The sequence below is a fragment of the Phaenicophaeus curvirostris genome, chromosome 9 (genome assembly GCF_032191515.1).
Source record: "Phaenicophaeus curvirostris isolate KB17595 chromosome 9, BPBGC_Pcur_1.0, whole genome shotgun sequence".
In the NCBI taxonomy this organism is placed as follows: domain Eukaryota; kingdom Metazoa; phylum Chordata; class Aves; order Cuculiformes; family Cuculidae; genus Phaenicophaeus; species Phaenicophaeus curvirostris.
This window is the reverse complement of record NC_091400.1, coordinates 11,379,140-11,395,150: the sequence shown is the minus strand read 5'-3', so window position 1 is coordinate 11,395,150 and position 16,011 is coordinate 11,379,140. Positions and strand designations below refer to the sequence as shown.

The 16,011-nt window shown below is 41.5% G+C and overlaps 1 protein-coding gene across 6 annotated transcripts in view; it reads right to left on the bottom strand.

The window, feature by feature from the left end:
• Positions 1–725: 725 nt before the first annotated feature.
• Positions 726–16,011, bottom strand: part of WDR11 (WD repeat domain 11) — a 37,543-nt gene continuing 22,257 nt past the window's right edge. For 4 of the 6 annotated variants that reach the window (XM_069863712.1, XM_069863713.1, XM_069863714.1 and 1 more), the window contains exons 17-29: positions 14,912–15,018; positions 14,324–14,438; positions 13,560–13,731; positions 10,458–10,566; positions 9,622–9,684; positions 8,334–8,399; positions 7,727–7,898; positions 7,373–7,468; positions 6,834–6,999; positions 5,767–5,864; positions 4,350–4,495; positions 3,265–3,344; positions 726–2,677 (exon numbers count right to left, since the gene is read on the bottom strand). In XM_069863712.1, coding sequence (XP_069719813.1) covers positions 2,520–2,677; positions 3,265–3,344; positions 4,350–4,495; positions 5,767–5,864; positions 6,834–6,999; positions 7,373–7,468; positions 7,727–7,898; positions 8,334–8,399; positions 9,622–9,684; positions 10,458–10,566; positions 13,560–13,731; positions 14,324–14,438; positions 14,912–15,018 — 1,548 coding nt within the window. In that variant the 3' untranslated portion in view covers positions 726–2,519. Of the gene's footprint in view, positions 2,678–3,264; positions 3,345–4,349; positions 4,496–5,766; positions 5,865–5,979; positions 6,354–6,833; positions 7,000–7,364; positions 7,469–7,726; positions 7,899–8,333; positions 8,400–9,621; positions 9,685–10,457; positions 10,567–13,559; positions 13,732–14,323; positions 14,439–14,911; positions 15,019–16,011 lie in introns of those variants that run through there. The other 2 variants (XM_069863716.1, XM_069863717.1) reach the window with 2 other exon arrangements.

Here is a 16,011-nt window from a genome sequence, read left to right as displayed (position 1 = left end):
AATAACCTCAGTTTGTCCAACTCTACCAGTCTGCTTCGAAGAACATTAATTGCAGATATTACGAAGTCCCCTCTTCTCCCCTTGAATCAACAGGGGTGGACAAAATACATTTTGGCTGTGTGATCTATGGGATTGATCCCTTGTCCTGTCCCTGCGCTCCCTGATCAAGAGCCCCTCCCCAAATTTCCTACAGCCCCTTTCAGTATTTGGAATCTGCTCTAAGGTCTCCCCTCAGCCTTCTCTTCTCCAGGCTGAACAATCCCAACTCTCCCAGTCTATACTTGTACGGAAGGTGCTCCAGCATTCCAGTCACCTCCATGGACTCCTCTGGACTCGCTCCAGTAGCTCCGCATCCTTCATGTGCCGAAGACTCCAGAACTGAACACCAGGCTCCAGGAGAGGTCTCACCAGAGCAGAGCAGAGGGACAGAGACCCCTCCCTCAACAATCCCACTGTCCATGTCTACAACTAAGATGTTAAACACCAGTCCCAACACTGGCCCCTGAGGAACACCCCTTGTCACTGGTCTCCACTTGGACATGGAGGCAATGACCACAAGTCCCTCATTGCAACCCCCCAGCCAATTCCTATCCACCAAGTGGACCCTCCATCAAATCCACACCTATCCAGCTGAGAGCCAAGGACGTCAGGCACAACTAGCATTCAATCCCAGTTAACAGGTGACATTTTTGTATTAAATACAGACATGCAGAGATTCTAAAAGTTTGGCTTTATTATCATAGTGTGACTGCATTATTATCTAAATAAACATTTCAACCACTTTTATAACCTATTTTCAGCACAAAGGTTTCAATAGGGAATGCCACACAGCATTCTGAAACCTTCACACTTGAAATTATACAGAAACATTCATTATTAAAAGGCCTTTGCAATGTGTTTCTTTGAAAAACATCAGATTTTTAAATCCAAGTGTATATTAAAGCAGATTCTTTTCCAGAGATTCAATGACAAACATTTCCATGTGATCTGTCAAAGAACAAGTTTGTGTGTGCTTACATCAATTCTGGAGCAACCTTGTCCATGAGCATTTGAACACCAAGAGCAGGAGGTGAGGAGTGTTGCAGTAGGCAATGTGAGCCAGAATTCAGCCCACACTAAACAACAGCTAATTTGCCCAACTCCGATGCTCATCAGGTAAAGCTTAAGGCAATTTTTACTGTATATTTACTTCCCCCCACGCTAAAGAAGCTCCAAGTGTTATTTGTAATACACTGAATAAATCATTCTATGGTGGATGTAAGATGTGGTGAGAAGAAACATGATACATTGCAGTTAAAACATTTACATTTCCATTTAGAGCAATGAAAATCATATTTTCAATTTGTATGAAAACATCATTATAGAAAAGCCAGAACCTTCAAATCGTATCAGAAACGCAATTTTAGAGTTGAATCAAGAGGTTTATAGAGTTAAAGAGAAGTGCCAAGGGTGGTCCTCTAGGAAGGAGTGCAGAATACACATCCACCAATACTCAAACATAAGAATCATCCAATGCCCTTCAAGTAGACAAGCCATGAATTACCTTGAAATGAGAGACCTTTGACCTGATCCAATTCACACAAAGCTGCAGTAGCTCCTACAACCTGGTAAAAGCAATAATTCTATTTTTTAGTCCAGACTAATTTTCACACCCCACAATTTTCAGCTTGGAAAGGCAATTTAACATCAGCACCCGCTCCTCAGCTGTAAAATATCTCAGTCAATCAGTAATAAATAGACAAGATAAGAGCTGAACTAAGAAACAATGTAAACAATCACTTCAATACTGAAACAGTGGCACAAAAATGAGAAAAGACGTGGTGGCATCCTTAAATCTGGGCCACAAGCACTAAAAATATCTAACTGAAAAGCCGACACTTTGGCTTCACACAATGCTTTTTCTACCTATTGTTAACCACACGTTAAAATAACAAACAAAACTGTGGAAACAGTGTTAGGGGTCTACAAGATGTTCTCCAGGAGCCTACCTTGCTGCTTTTGAGGTAGGACCTTCTCCCATCCTTTGGTCCCACGAACCAGTCAACACAAGGCAGAATTCAGTCCCTAAGGTGTGCAAGGAGTGCACACAAGAATAAAAAGGAATAAAACAATACCTTCATCAACAAAAGGGACGTTGCATGGATTCTGGGAATGTTAGGAGACTTTTGTATGTAAACCTACTCAAGATTCCATTCCAGACAGTTACCGAAATGACAATACAGTGATTTTAAACAGAAAAATGGATGGAGAAAACACGCTGTTCCAGGAAAAAACTGTGTGGTTTATGATCTATATTTATTCTTTAAATATATGAATATTTTTATAGTACAGATTGAATCGTTTATACATATAAATACAACAGCAGTGAAGAACTTGAAAGGTTTGTTTAGAAGAAAATGGAACACAGGTACAGAACTCTTCCAGCATGTTTCAAAATTGGATTTCTGCTACAGTTGAAAAAGGTGGAAATAGTCAGAAAAGAGACAGAAATCCCAAAGCTCCTCATAAACACCACGTTTTCACTCCTGCGTCACTTCCTCTTTAGGCTGTTTGAGCTCCACCAGTAACTCTTTACCAGCTTCTCCAGCTTTTGAGGCAAAGAGAAGAGCTCCCTGCCTAAAGCCCAGGAGCTTCAAGCTTCTGGCGTAATCAGCGTACACGGCATGGATCAGTTTATGTGAATGAAGCATTAAGGAAAACTAATTAATAAGGAAAACACTCAGAATCTTTTTTTCTCCTCACCCATTTTCTCTCTCAAGCTTAAAATGTTGAATGTTGCTGCCAATTGTGCTGATCCAATATTATTCAGTGCAAATAATGACAAAAAAATTGCTTTAAATTCTACTATTGAATTCATCTTAGCATTTATCAGAGTGCTGTATCCTAAACCAGACACATTTCAGATACATGCAAGTACCTACCATAATATCATGTCACAACTCGCATAAGGAATTAAGAAACTGTAAGGCTGTAAGGTTGTACTATGAGATTTGTTCATTAATTGGATCTGGAGTTACCTACGTGACTTACAATCATAGAATCGTTTGGGTTGGAAAGGACCTTAAAGCCCATCCAGTTCCACCCCCTGCCATGGGCAGGGACACCTGCTGGATCAGGTTGCTCCAAGCCCCATCCAACCTGGCCTTGAACACCTCCAGGGATGGGGCAACTCCTACCCCTGTGTAGACTCATTCACCTAACGCTGGCTCACACACACTGCGTATGAGCACCTAGATGAAAAGTAGGGTTTCAGAAAAAGGATATTTGTATCATCATTAACTTCAAACACTCCATACTGTAGACAAGCTTCAACAAACAAAGCCGCTCTATCGAAGTACCTCATACTGTGAAACAGGAGAAAAAGAACAGAATTTGTTAGGAAAGAAAAGAATTCAAGGACATCGCATCAAAAGACTTGCACACAGGCTTTCTAAAACCTTGCACCTAGGTCTGGAGCGGCAAATGACTTCGGCACTGAGGGCTGAGCAAGGCTTCTGACCATCACCAGGGTTAAACAGTGACAGCCAGCCCTCTCCCCACACTTCTCACATCTCCCATTCCTCCTCATGCTCAAGGAACTGATGTTAGATGCAAAATTGTTGAAAGGCTCAACTCAATCAGAAATAATCATAGCTACTGTAAATTGTTACTGCTTCGTCAATGGGGGCCAGCAATCTTAAAGCCTGCAGTAGAAGGAAATCATAGAATCACAGAATGGTTTGGGATGGAAGGGACCTTAAAGATAATCCAGATGCACTCTGCCTCTGCCATGGGCAGCAACGCCTCCCACCAGATCAGGTTGCTCCAAGGCCTTAAACTCCTCCAGGGATGGGGCAGCCACCACTGCTCTGGGCAACATGGGCCAGCGCCTCCACATCTTCATTATGAAGAATTTCTTCCTAATGTCCAATCTTCTGCCTCTCAATTTAAAGCCATTCCCATCACTCCAGGCCCTTGCAAAAAATCCCTCCCCAGCTTTCATGGAGGCCCTTTCAGTACTAGAAGCTGCTCTAAGGTCTCCCCGCAGCTTTCTCTTCTCCAGGCTGAACAACCCAACTCTCTCAAGCCTGTCCTCATGGCAGAGGGGCTCCAGCCCTTAAATCATCTCCACGTCCTCCTCTGGACCTGAAATACCAGTGTATTTGTGGAAACTGCAACAAAACCATCAGTTGCAGCATAAAGAAATGCAGGGGTTAAAGTGAATTCAAAAACACATGGTGAAATAGAAACAACTGTCAGAAATCAAACTGCAGGCTCCCTCCCCGCACCCCATGACTTCTGAGTCATAAAAGCATAAAAAACCCAGTCTGGGAGAAGACAAACCATAGACTGCACTGTTTCACTTTTACCTGTGCAACATCTCTGCAACTTTTGTAAAGCACCCAAGCGACAAGAGGACAAGAATGGCTTTGGACTTCTGGTTGACTTGTGGCGAGCACAGGTGATCCACCCAGCGCTTCAACACATCGGCACACTCCTCCGAGTTCAAACGAACCTTTGGGAGATGGGAAAGCTGGTTATGAATTCTCAGCTAAAAAGAGTCTTCTTTTCTTTCATTTTTTTCAGTGAACACTTCCAGGAGAAGTAAAAGCATCCAAAAATTATCATTTTTATTATAAAAAGTACACATCACTTGTATTGATGTATTGAAGTATAAAAATACTCCACTCGGGTCACTATTAACACTATTTTTACTACAAGGCTTTTCTAAAATCCCAAGTATCAAGAATGTCCTGAAGACTCCAGGACAAAAGATCTTTGTTTTCCTTCAGGGCATTTGAACATTTAGAAAATGCATTTTCTAAATTGAGAAAAAAAATTGGAGAAAAAGAGTAAGACTTTTTCCATCCTTTCTGCAGGAACCATAACAGCAACTTTGCTTAGAGACACTGAAATGACATCCTTACTGCCTCCTGTCTGTTATAATTTGGAGAGCCCATGCTGTGCCTAGGTCCTTTTACTGTAATTACATCTGTGTACTGAAGCAGAAGTTGATGCAAATTTACGCGATTTGTGCTAACTTTAAAATCAGCACACATGGAGCTCAGCACAAAGTCCCTGCCTAATTACTCCTCCGCTTCCCTGAGTGGTTTTATGTAGTTTATTATGAACTCTGTGCCGCTGCAGCTATGTGCATCTTCACAAATTGCTGCTAAAGAATTAGAAAATTGAGCATTCTAACAATTTTTAGGCCCCAGAACCTGTCACTTGGACCACCAAGGCAGATCTCTGTAGCCAAAAGGCTGAAAAAGAACCTGTCAACACTGAATGGATTGGATCATTACAGCTTAACACATGGATATAAATGATGATGATATTTCAGAGTCACAGAATCACTGTATGGTTTCACTTGGAACAGACCTTTAAGATCAAGTCCAACCATCGATCCAGCCCTGCTAAGCCCGCTACAAGACCATGTCCCCAAGTACATCTACTCATCTTTTAAACCCCTCTAGGGATAGGGACTCAGTCACCTCTTTGGACAGCCTCTGCCAATGCCTGACAACCCTTTCATTAAAGAAATTCCTCTTAAGATCCAACCTAAATCTCTCCTGGCACAGCTTCAGGCCATTTCCCCTTGTCCTCTCACTGGCCACCGTGGAGAAGAGACAGCACTCACCTTGCTACCACCTCCTTTTAATCTATTTCAAACTTATGTTTGAGATTTTTAACTTTGGCGAACTTCAGCAGCCTCATCAGCTTCCACACCCACATATATTAAACAGGTTATTTACATTAGCAAACTGAAAATTGAGGAATTTGTACCTTCGCAAGCCACGCTGCTCGATTCCACTCGCCGTAAGTTTGCAAATAGCGGCAGGCATCAGCAGCCTTATCAATCAGACACAGCAACTGTACCCCCTCTGGAAAATAAAAAGCACACAACATAAAATGTTAAGGGAAAAAAGATTCGCTATATAACTACAAGTAGATCATTCATAACAGAGAAAGGATCTCTATATCCTTCTCAGCATCACTTTCTACCACCTTGCTCTCCATACAACCTGGGTGTCAGCTATCACGTCAGTTTCCTGGACTACAGAGTTCAGAAAGACCTCACAAAGATCTCCTTTGTCTTCCTCCCAAATATAAACGATGGGGAGTTCACTGAACTTCTCACCATAAACAGATAATGATCTTCATAATTCAAATAAACAGATTTCATGAGTAATCCTTTATTTTAATTTAACGTTGTCCATAGCATAATAATTCACAGTGAAGTGTTAGATGTTCACAGAGTGAAAGGTACTTTTCTCCAGGCAGTTGCAGAAAACTGCACCTTCTCTGCATGCCTTTGAACATTTCCATCAATGATCGCATGGTGAACAACTCTCCCATTAAGCAAAGTTTACCTGTATGTGTAAGGAAACACACTTTTTGAAACAAGTTCTGAACTGGCAAGGAAGCTAAGTCCATATTTCAACCTCAGTAATAAGACACCAATTTTTAGTTAATAAGTTTAATAAGTTAATAAGTTAATAAGTTTAGTTAATAAGTTTAGTTTAATAAGGAAAGTGGAAAATATGTAGCTTTATGTGCTCAGCACATAAAACATTGTTTTTTGCGCAACATTGCATTGTTGCGCAAACAACTGCTAAGCAAATTTTTCCAGAAAACACATTTTTCCAAAGCAAATGAAACAAAACAAGATGAACTTTATAACCACGTCACTGATCATTTGCCTTAACTACTTTAGGTAGTGCCTACTGCAACATAAGCAACATAAGATCTATCACAACAGGACTTTCTCCCCTCCCATCTCCGTTAGCAGCCTTAATAATGGCCAGAATCACCGCTTTATAAGCAAAGGGGAAATCCGCATCAGGGTTTACCTGCGAGCTTTCCGTTGGCTATCATGTTGGTTGCTACCAGCTTGATAGTACTTTGAGATGGGCCTGATGAGGTTACAGTTGTGACCAGACAAGCTTTCAGCGAATCACAGTAATAATGGGCATTCTCTGAACTTGTTTCTAACAACAGTTGCACTGCTCTGTCAGTCTGGCAAGAGGAAAGAAGTAGTTATCCTAAAACAGATGACAAAAATATCTACCAGCAGAGTAATAACTAAGGTTCTACTTCAATAAAACATTGGTAGTAAGGACAAAATTACATTAGACATTTGGAAGAAATTCTTCACAATGTGGGTGGGGAGGCCCTGGCCCAGGTTGCCCAGAGCAGTGGTGGCTGCCCCATCCCTGGAGGTGTGCAAGGCCAGGTTGGATGGGGCTTGGAACAACCAGATCCAGTGAGAAGTGTCCCTGCCCATGGCAGGGGGTGGAAGGCTTTGAGGTCCCTTGCAACCCAAACCATTCCATGGTAGTATGATAAAATGGACAAAGAAGAATAAAAAACTCAAATATTACCCACAAACCTGGCCCAAGAGAAGCAGCTGATCGGCACATTTCCTGGTATGATCATACGTTGATCTCTTTACTTCCTGGAGATTTACCCTTTCAAGCTGGAATTTCTGCACAAAGAAGGAAAAATATTTTAAATGTACAAACACCACAGGAATAAAACTGAAGCTTTTAAAAGATACGGAAGTATTATGAGAGGTTTTGGAACATCCCCTAGTTTTAAATAACAGAGAGTGATTTAAACCAGTGTGGAACATTGTGAATAAAGGATAGTGAAAAGCTGTAAGGTAATAAGAAGGCTACAATGCTGAGAGTTTATTGTGCCAATGACATTCTTATTAAATATATTTTTGAACTCCTTAAAATACCTGGAAGTAATAATTTTCACACAGTATGTCATAACAGATATCCAAGGGATTAACCAGCTGCTCTGGAAGGACAGCCGTATCCATTAGTTTTGCAGGCTTCTCCTGTGATAAGTTGTGCAGATAGTGGGCAGCGATAGTCCAGAAGTGCAGTTCTGACTCATCCCCGTACAGCCTGGGAAGATACAAGCCAGCACGTGAAAGATAACTTTATTTTTTCATATGCCACATAGAAATATTCCATATTTGAAACACCTTTGTACAAAGACTATGCATACTCATGGGCATCACAAGTACTTTGCATTATGAATGGGACAAACAACAAGAAAAGATGAAGGAATGACACTCAACAAGCTACATAAGTAAGAGGTTGGCCAGAAGAGTGTTAAAATAGCAATTAAACTAAGTGGAAGTTAATCTTTTATTGCTATTTTACACTTAATCACTGATATCCTCTTTCAACTGCAAGTTTACTAAGTTTGAAAAAAGCCTCTGAATAAAGACAGCCTAAAATTAGCTACAGGTTAGGCTGAAGAACAATGTCATACACACTCATAAGATCACGATTTTATTAGAAAACATTTGATGTAGTTATCGGAATCTCTACTACCTGGCAACTAGGAGGCATCGTTGCAAGAGCGTAAAGTCTGGATCAAGCAGAAGTTTCTTTATGTCACTGAAAAAAAGAGAAAGCCATTAACAAGGTGTCAAATGCAGTGCAAGTCTGGTTGGTTTTGAACACAAATATGATAAATCACCTACAAGCTGAAAATAATCAAAATAAAACCCACACAATTTCTGTTCTGAACTAAAAGAAAAATGCATCTATTAAACGAATTACCACAGGAAGGACACAGAATTTCAAAAAGAATTGATCTGAAGGCACAAGTCACTCTACCAGTTTCAATACAAACAGCAAGTCTGCCAGGAACTCGTTGCTCTTGTAATAAAGGGAACAACCACAAGGGTGTAGACAAAGCTATAAATTAATCTCCTGCGACTCTACAAATTAGGGGACTAATTCAATTACAAATAATTTTGCAACTACTTAGGGCCATACATAAGGGATCCACATGCAAGGATTCAGGTTTTCAACACATTTCAAACTGGATAAAAATACACTAAGTTATCTTTTCTATTCTACTGAGTGAAAGTACAGAAGGAAAATGGAAATACCAGCTTCAAATACAATTTTCAGAGCCTAAATGGGATGTCAAAACCTATTTTCTGTGTAAGTAGAGCAATGCCCATGAACATTACTCTGGAAGTGTATCTTCAAGCCAAGATTTTCAGAACTGTTTGTCTTGCCTTCCTCAGAGCTCAAATACCCTAAACAAACCTTGGAGTATTTAGTCCAACACAGCCTGGACCAACATCAATGAACTGTACAGCACTGAAGGATTGCCAAAAAAACCCTACAAATGCTCACCGTTCCATTACAAATGATACATTAACCCCAACTGGTATCTTTAGATCTCCAGTTGTCAGTCACTACCACGATCAGTCAACATTAACAAATCAATACAAACCTCTATCACCCTCTCTATACTCAGAACAGTACATTTTGGCTGTTGAGTTGCTTAAACCACTTTTAATAGTCTTCTGATGTGAAAAAAAAGAGATTGTATTAATGTTGATTTTAAATTAGAAAGAACAGAAAATTAATTTATTTAGAAAAAATAGAAATAAAAATCTAAATTAAAATTAATAGAGTGCCACCCCCAGGTACTACATAAAAATAGAAATTAACTTTGTTTAAAATAACAGCTGTCATCACGCAAGCTCATCTCTGGGGAGGCAAAAAACATCTTTCTTCATTATGAATTGCCACAAATCTCAGGAATTCTTCCCTCTCTGAATTTCCCAGCTTACTCAAATACTAAAAGCAAAGCTCTTACTTGGACAATGAATTCAACTGCTCTTGGAGAAGGTTTTTAATATTTTCATTCTCTGGATAATCACTGGAAAAAGAGAAATGAAAAAAGAAGAAAGTCAAAGGTTTTCTGTTTACCAAAATGAGAGAATTATGTGAGATGGAAGAGTACTGGTGGTAGCAGAAAAACACAAGAACACATACAAAACCATCTTTCATGAGCATGCAAGATTTTCTCCCTAGTTCATAGTTCCAAAGCAGCAATGAAAGACTGGGTTTGCTTCGTGTATCAACCTCACAGTCAGTGCCACCAAACTTCCTTTTCCCATTTATTTTCATTCCTTAACCTAAACATTAGTGGAAATGAGCATGTGTGGGCTATTATTATGTGACAACCAAGAGCACAGACACAAAAAATGAGGCAGAAAAGCACTCCTACTATGACGTGAAACATGGCTGACTCAAAGCAAAGGCAGACCTGTTAGACTATCAGTTAAGCTACCACTTTTGACTGCACTTTAGGAACCAGTTCCAACTATTCTGACACTCACTTCTTCAAGAAAGAACACAGCTGTTCCCTCAAGTACTATAACCTGTAAACGACATAAAATATGGCTAGAACCTTGAAGCACAGAGCAGTTTTCAATAGCCAAGGGCTACTGAAAGTCAAGAGAAATAAAATACTTGGCCTTAAAGCCTTCTCTGTTTCTTATTTTTAGTAATAAATCATGAAGCTATTAGATTTTTGACTGTTCCAAAAAGTGAGGAAACATACATCTAACAGTTATTTGCACAGAAACACTAATAAAAGACCTAGGATTTAAAAATACATATATTTTATATATATCTATCTTTTCTTACATGTTCATAATATCTAGAGAATGTTTCTCACTCCATGGCTGATGCAACAGGAATGCTTTCAAAGCTAATGAAGCCCTGGGCACAAGCAGATAGGGACACCACACAGGTTCTGAAACAAAAGGAGAAGATTCATTGTGGAGTGGTCAACGTGCAATAACAGTGTTCAGCAACCACAAGATGTACCACTTTGTTTGCAAGCACCAAAGAAAAATCATAAATCACAACCTTTTCATATACACAGCATGGGTTACGAGACATAAAAGCTTATCTTTACACTCAGGCAAAAAACATTTCACAGGAGGTACAAGGGTTATCAACCATGCTTAAATAAGAATTGCAGGGCATTTCATACTGAATTCAGGCAGAGATGCCTGGAATACATTACAGTGGCGTTGAGCAGGGCTGTGTATGATCATTATTGCTGCTGCAAGGACACGGTGGAAAACAGGTACAGCTGCACCAACCTGAGAGCAGCCTTGAGGAGAAGGACTTAAGGGGCTGGGGAATGAGAAGCTCAACATGAGCTGGCAACGTGCGCTCACAGCCCAGAAACCAACCATGTCCTGGGCTGCATCAACAGAAGTGTGGCCAGCAGGGTGAGGGAGGGGATTCTGCCCCTCTGCTCCGCTCTGGTGAGATCCCACTGGGAGTCCCGAGTCCAGTTCTGGAATCCCCAACATCAGAAGGAGATGGAGCTGTTGGAGCGGGTCCAGAGGCGGCCACGGAGATGATCTGAGGGCTGCAGCCCCTCTGCTGTGAGGCCATGCTGAGAAGTTGGGGTTGTTCAGCCTGAAGAAGAGAAGGCTCAAGGGAGACCTTACAGCAGCCTCCAAGTACTGAAAACGACTCCAGAAAAGCTGGGGAGAGGCTTTTTACAAGAGCCTGGAGTGACAGAATGAGGGGAATGGCTTTAAATTGGAAAGGTGGAGATATAGATTGGACATTAGGAAGAAATTCTTCATAACAAGGGTGGGGAGGCCCTGGCCCAGGTTGCCCAGAGCAGTGGTGGCTGCCCCATCCCTGGAGGTGTTCAAGGCCAGGTTGGATGGGGCTTGGAGCAACTTGATGCAGTGGGAGGTGTCCCTGCCCATGGCAGGGCTGAGACTGGATGGGCCTTGTGGTGCTTTCCAACCCAAACCATTCTATGATTCTATGTTTTATCATTCCTGAGCGACCGTTGTTGCTACAGTATAAACCAAGGATTAACACCCATCATCCAAAATGGATGCTGTGAAGTTTCTCACATTTATACGTTAGCAAAGAAATAAGATGAAAATTACAGTACTAACAGTTATCACAGAAATTCCAAAGTCTGCATTCAGTAAAAGGTCTGGATCACATGCAGTAAGCGCTACCCAGTGACTGTGACTTAGGAATTAAACCAGCTCCAACCTGCAACCTTATTAAACATTCAGCAATTCCCTGCACCTCTTATGCACCAAATGATGTAGGAACCTTGTAAATGTGATTTTGTAATTACAAGCTTATCCCAGCGCAGAGGTGGAAGGACAGCTCAATCACAGGCAGCCTTCACCCCGGGATATCCTCATTGCAGTGTGCCTGGGTTTAGAACACGAATTTTTATAGCTTAATATTACAGAACAGTCCTTTGGTAGTAAAAATAGCTGCAATAAATTATGTGTTCCCGCAAACATCCCACGCCACAGCTCCCCACGCCACAATTTTGTTTAGTACATAGGTCTTGGTAGTCAGAACTGATACGTTTTAAGGAAAATGTATGAGTAAAAGCAGTTTTGACCGAAAAGGCCATAATAAAAGCAGTTATTTGGAACACCAGTAATAAAACCTAGGAAAATGTAGCTTAGTTTACTATTTCAATAGTTAAATATTTAAATTCACTTAAACACATGGCAATAAAACCTTGCCGCACTGGCATTGCTGCTAGGAGTTCAGTGGGAAAATCTGCTTTGAAAAGCAATGAATTGATCGACAAACTGCCTTTGTGTTGTGGTTTGAGTTAGAGCAGATCAATTGCTGACTTCAGCTCAGTCTTGTCTAAATAACTTCATTTTCTGACAGCGAACTGCATGTGTTTCAGGCAGGGTTTACCTCTTGCAGCGATCACACGGGGCACTGGGATGCAGAAAGGCCACTGCTTACACTTCTTCCTACAGAAACCCAGGTCATCCTCGAGCTGGAGGAGCCATAAGGGAAAGAGGCAGAAAAGGTCGCACCTGCAGGGAGGGGCGGACAGGACGGGTGACCCCAACCTGACCATGGAGGATTCCATCCCGTATATGTTACACTTGGGATAAAACTGAGGGATCACCAGGCTCTCCCTCTGTTCTTTGGTGGCCGACGTCCAGCGAAGACCTCATTTGGCTGTTTGCCCCTGACCCTGGATCCATGAGTCCCTGAATCCAGACCCTGAGCCCAGCTCCCTCCTGGCCTCTGATCCTTCCCCTCATGTCTGCTCTGCAGCGTCTGAGGTGACGCAGTCATCGAGATGACAGCATGATCTCATATGTTTGTGTATATTTTATTACTTTCTTAATATTTTATTTATTATTATTACTACTTCATTAAAGCTGTAGTTTTAGTCTCCAACCCACAAGTCTTTTCCTCTCATATCCTTTTCCCTGGGGGGTTGGGAAGGAAGGGAATTAGGGGCCCAACTGCTCGGTTTTAGCTACCAAAATTGGTCAGACTGGGGCTAAATTTTGATATCTGGAAATACCAGAAAAGACTTTTCACATATTAACAAATGTCTCAAAATCATATAATTAGTATCAGCCATGAACATACCAATACCTAATTGATGTGCTGATGCTTTTTAGGTCACCTTGTTCAGCATCTCTACAAAAAATTAATTAGTTTCCAACTTATAATTAATTAATTTAGTTTCCAATTAAGGTATTAAAAAGTATCATTTATTTAGGAGATTAAATTTGTACGAAGAAAACACCCATACTCCCTAGGCCTACAAAGTTTATCTGCATCTATGAGAACCTCTACAGAGACACACAATTCTCTGCACAAGACAAGTCTTTGCTCTAAGGAAGTGCTGAACATTTTCATGGTCCACCTGCAAAATGAAATATCTGGCAGTTCACAGCAAAAAAAAAGCAGAGATCAGCATACCTATTAAGTCCTGCTCATCCATTCTAAAACACGATGGTTTCATGGACAAGTCTAGCACTCTGATGCACCCATCGTCTGATGCCAGGACCACTTTGTCCGAGGTGCACCAGTCCACATCCAGGAGTCGGAAATTAACGTTCCTTCCGCTTCTTATGCTGCTCACCATTTGGACCTTGAAAAAGTGGAGTTATTTTTCATTCTCAGCAGGCTCTCCATCACCCAGTATCTCACTCTGTCACACGCCCATGAGGCATACCAAAAAATTCACAATAAAAGATGAAGTAAGTCATATATCATTGTAATGGTGGTCTTTTCCAGAGAGTAAGGATTTCAGAAACCTTGGTGCAGGGCACACTTTTGCACTGAAACAAGACTTTTTCCCAAGTGAAAAGAGAAGGGAGGTACTTTTTACAAGGGCATGGAGTAACAGGACAAGGGGGAATGGCTTTAAACTGGAAGGGGAACATTAGACATTAGGATGACATTTTTGAGGAGGATGGGAAGGCCCTGGCCCAGGTCGCCCAGAGGAGTTGTGGCTGCCCCCTCCCTGGAGGTGTTCAAGGCCAGGCTGGATGGAGCTCGGAGCCCCTGATCCAGTGGGAGATTTCAGCAAGAAATCATGACTAAGTAAAACCTAATCCCCACCATCCTGATTTTCAGAAGCAGAATCATAGCATCAGGGAATGGTTTGGGTTGGAAGGGACCTTAAGTAATATGTGTATTTTGCAAAGAAGCACATGTCAAACCAGCAGACACTCACTCACCTCTTTTGAATCCCAAATTTCCACTCCGTCATTGTACATCGCAAGAAGCTTTTGATTTCCTTTCCCTGGGGCAAATCGTATCTTTTTCACCCAGCTTCGGTGTGTGGGAATGCCCCTGAGAAAAGCAAAGCACCAGATTAGTATCAATCATTCTAAACCCAATATTGCAAGTAGTTAAATCCTCTCCCTTAGCACTGCAGACCCTGATGTTGTACGGACTGCGAAGGAGAATAGTCTGTGTATATACATGCAGAAACGGCTACCCAAATTATCATGGAAAAGATTAAATGCTTGAAATAAATACAATACTGAATGTTTTATCAGCAGCCATCGTAGATATAACACCAGGAATATATCTGGCTGTTTGAAAACCTCTGATAAAATGCTTCTCCATCTCTAAACACAAAAGATGAAATGCAGAGAACTGTAACCAGTGCATTTCCTGAAATTTCACTTCAAAATACTTGCAATTTTCCCCTCAAACTCCACAGATGATCTCCTACATTGAATAATAAAAACAAAAGTGGGAAAAAAAATCATTCTAATACTCATTATCTCATGTATATCAGACTTGGAGTGCATTCATACCTGGATACTCTTGCTTTCAAATCCCAGAAGTTTAAGTTTCCATCAACATCTCCAAGAACCAGGATATCCCCTTTCCAGGCAATACATGTAATGCTGCCCATACTGCCCTGGGAATATTTAAGAAGCAGAATGAACTGTTGTGACCAACAGAGACAAACATCAGAACAAACATCTCAACATTAGTATTTTTTTTAAATATCACATGATGCAGTAGACCCAATTCTGCTGTGTTAAATCAGAAACAACTCTCTTGAATACAAGGATTTATCAAGAAAGTCATATTTGTTCCATAACGCTTTAAAAGACATTTCCATATAACAACTTTTTGGTTTAAAGGAATGGAAATCACTTCTTTGTCTCTTGTTGCAGAGAAACACCAACATGGCAGAGCTTATTGAACACAATACCAACATATACTAAAGCAGGAAACAAAAGTGAGGGAATTACTGTTTGTAAGTTCAATTTATCTAATCATAGAATGACAGAATCACAGAATCACAGAATAACCAGGTTGGAAGAGACCCACCGGATCACCGAGTCCAACCGTTCCTACCAAACACTAAACCATATCCCTCAGCACCTCGTCCACCCATGCCTTAAACACCTCCAGGGAAGGTGACTCAACCACCTCCCTGGGCAGCCTGTTCCAGTGCCCAATGACCCTTTCTGTAAAGAATTTTTTCCTAACGTCTAGCCTAAACCTCCCCTGGCAGAGCTTGAGGCCATTCCCTCTTGTCCTGTCCCCTGGCACTTGGGAGAAGAGGCCAGCACCCTCCTCTCTACAACGTCCTTTCAGGTAGTTGTAGAGAGCAATGAGGTCAGCCCTCAGCCTCCTCTTCTCCAGGCTAAACAACCCCAGCTCTCTCAGCCATTCCTCATAAGGCCTGTTCTCCAGCCCCCTCACCAGCTTTGTTGCTCTTCTCTGGACTCTCTCCAGAGCCTCAACATCCTTCTTGTGGTGAGGGGCCCAGAACTGAACACAGTATTCGAGGAGCGGTCTCACCAGTGCCGAGTACAGAGGGAGGATAACCTCCCTGGACCTGCTGGTCACGCCGTTTCTGATACAAGCCAAGATGCCATTGGCCTTCTTGGCCACCTGG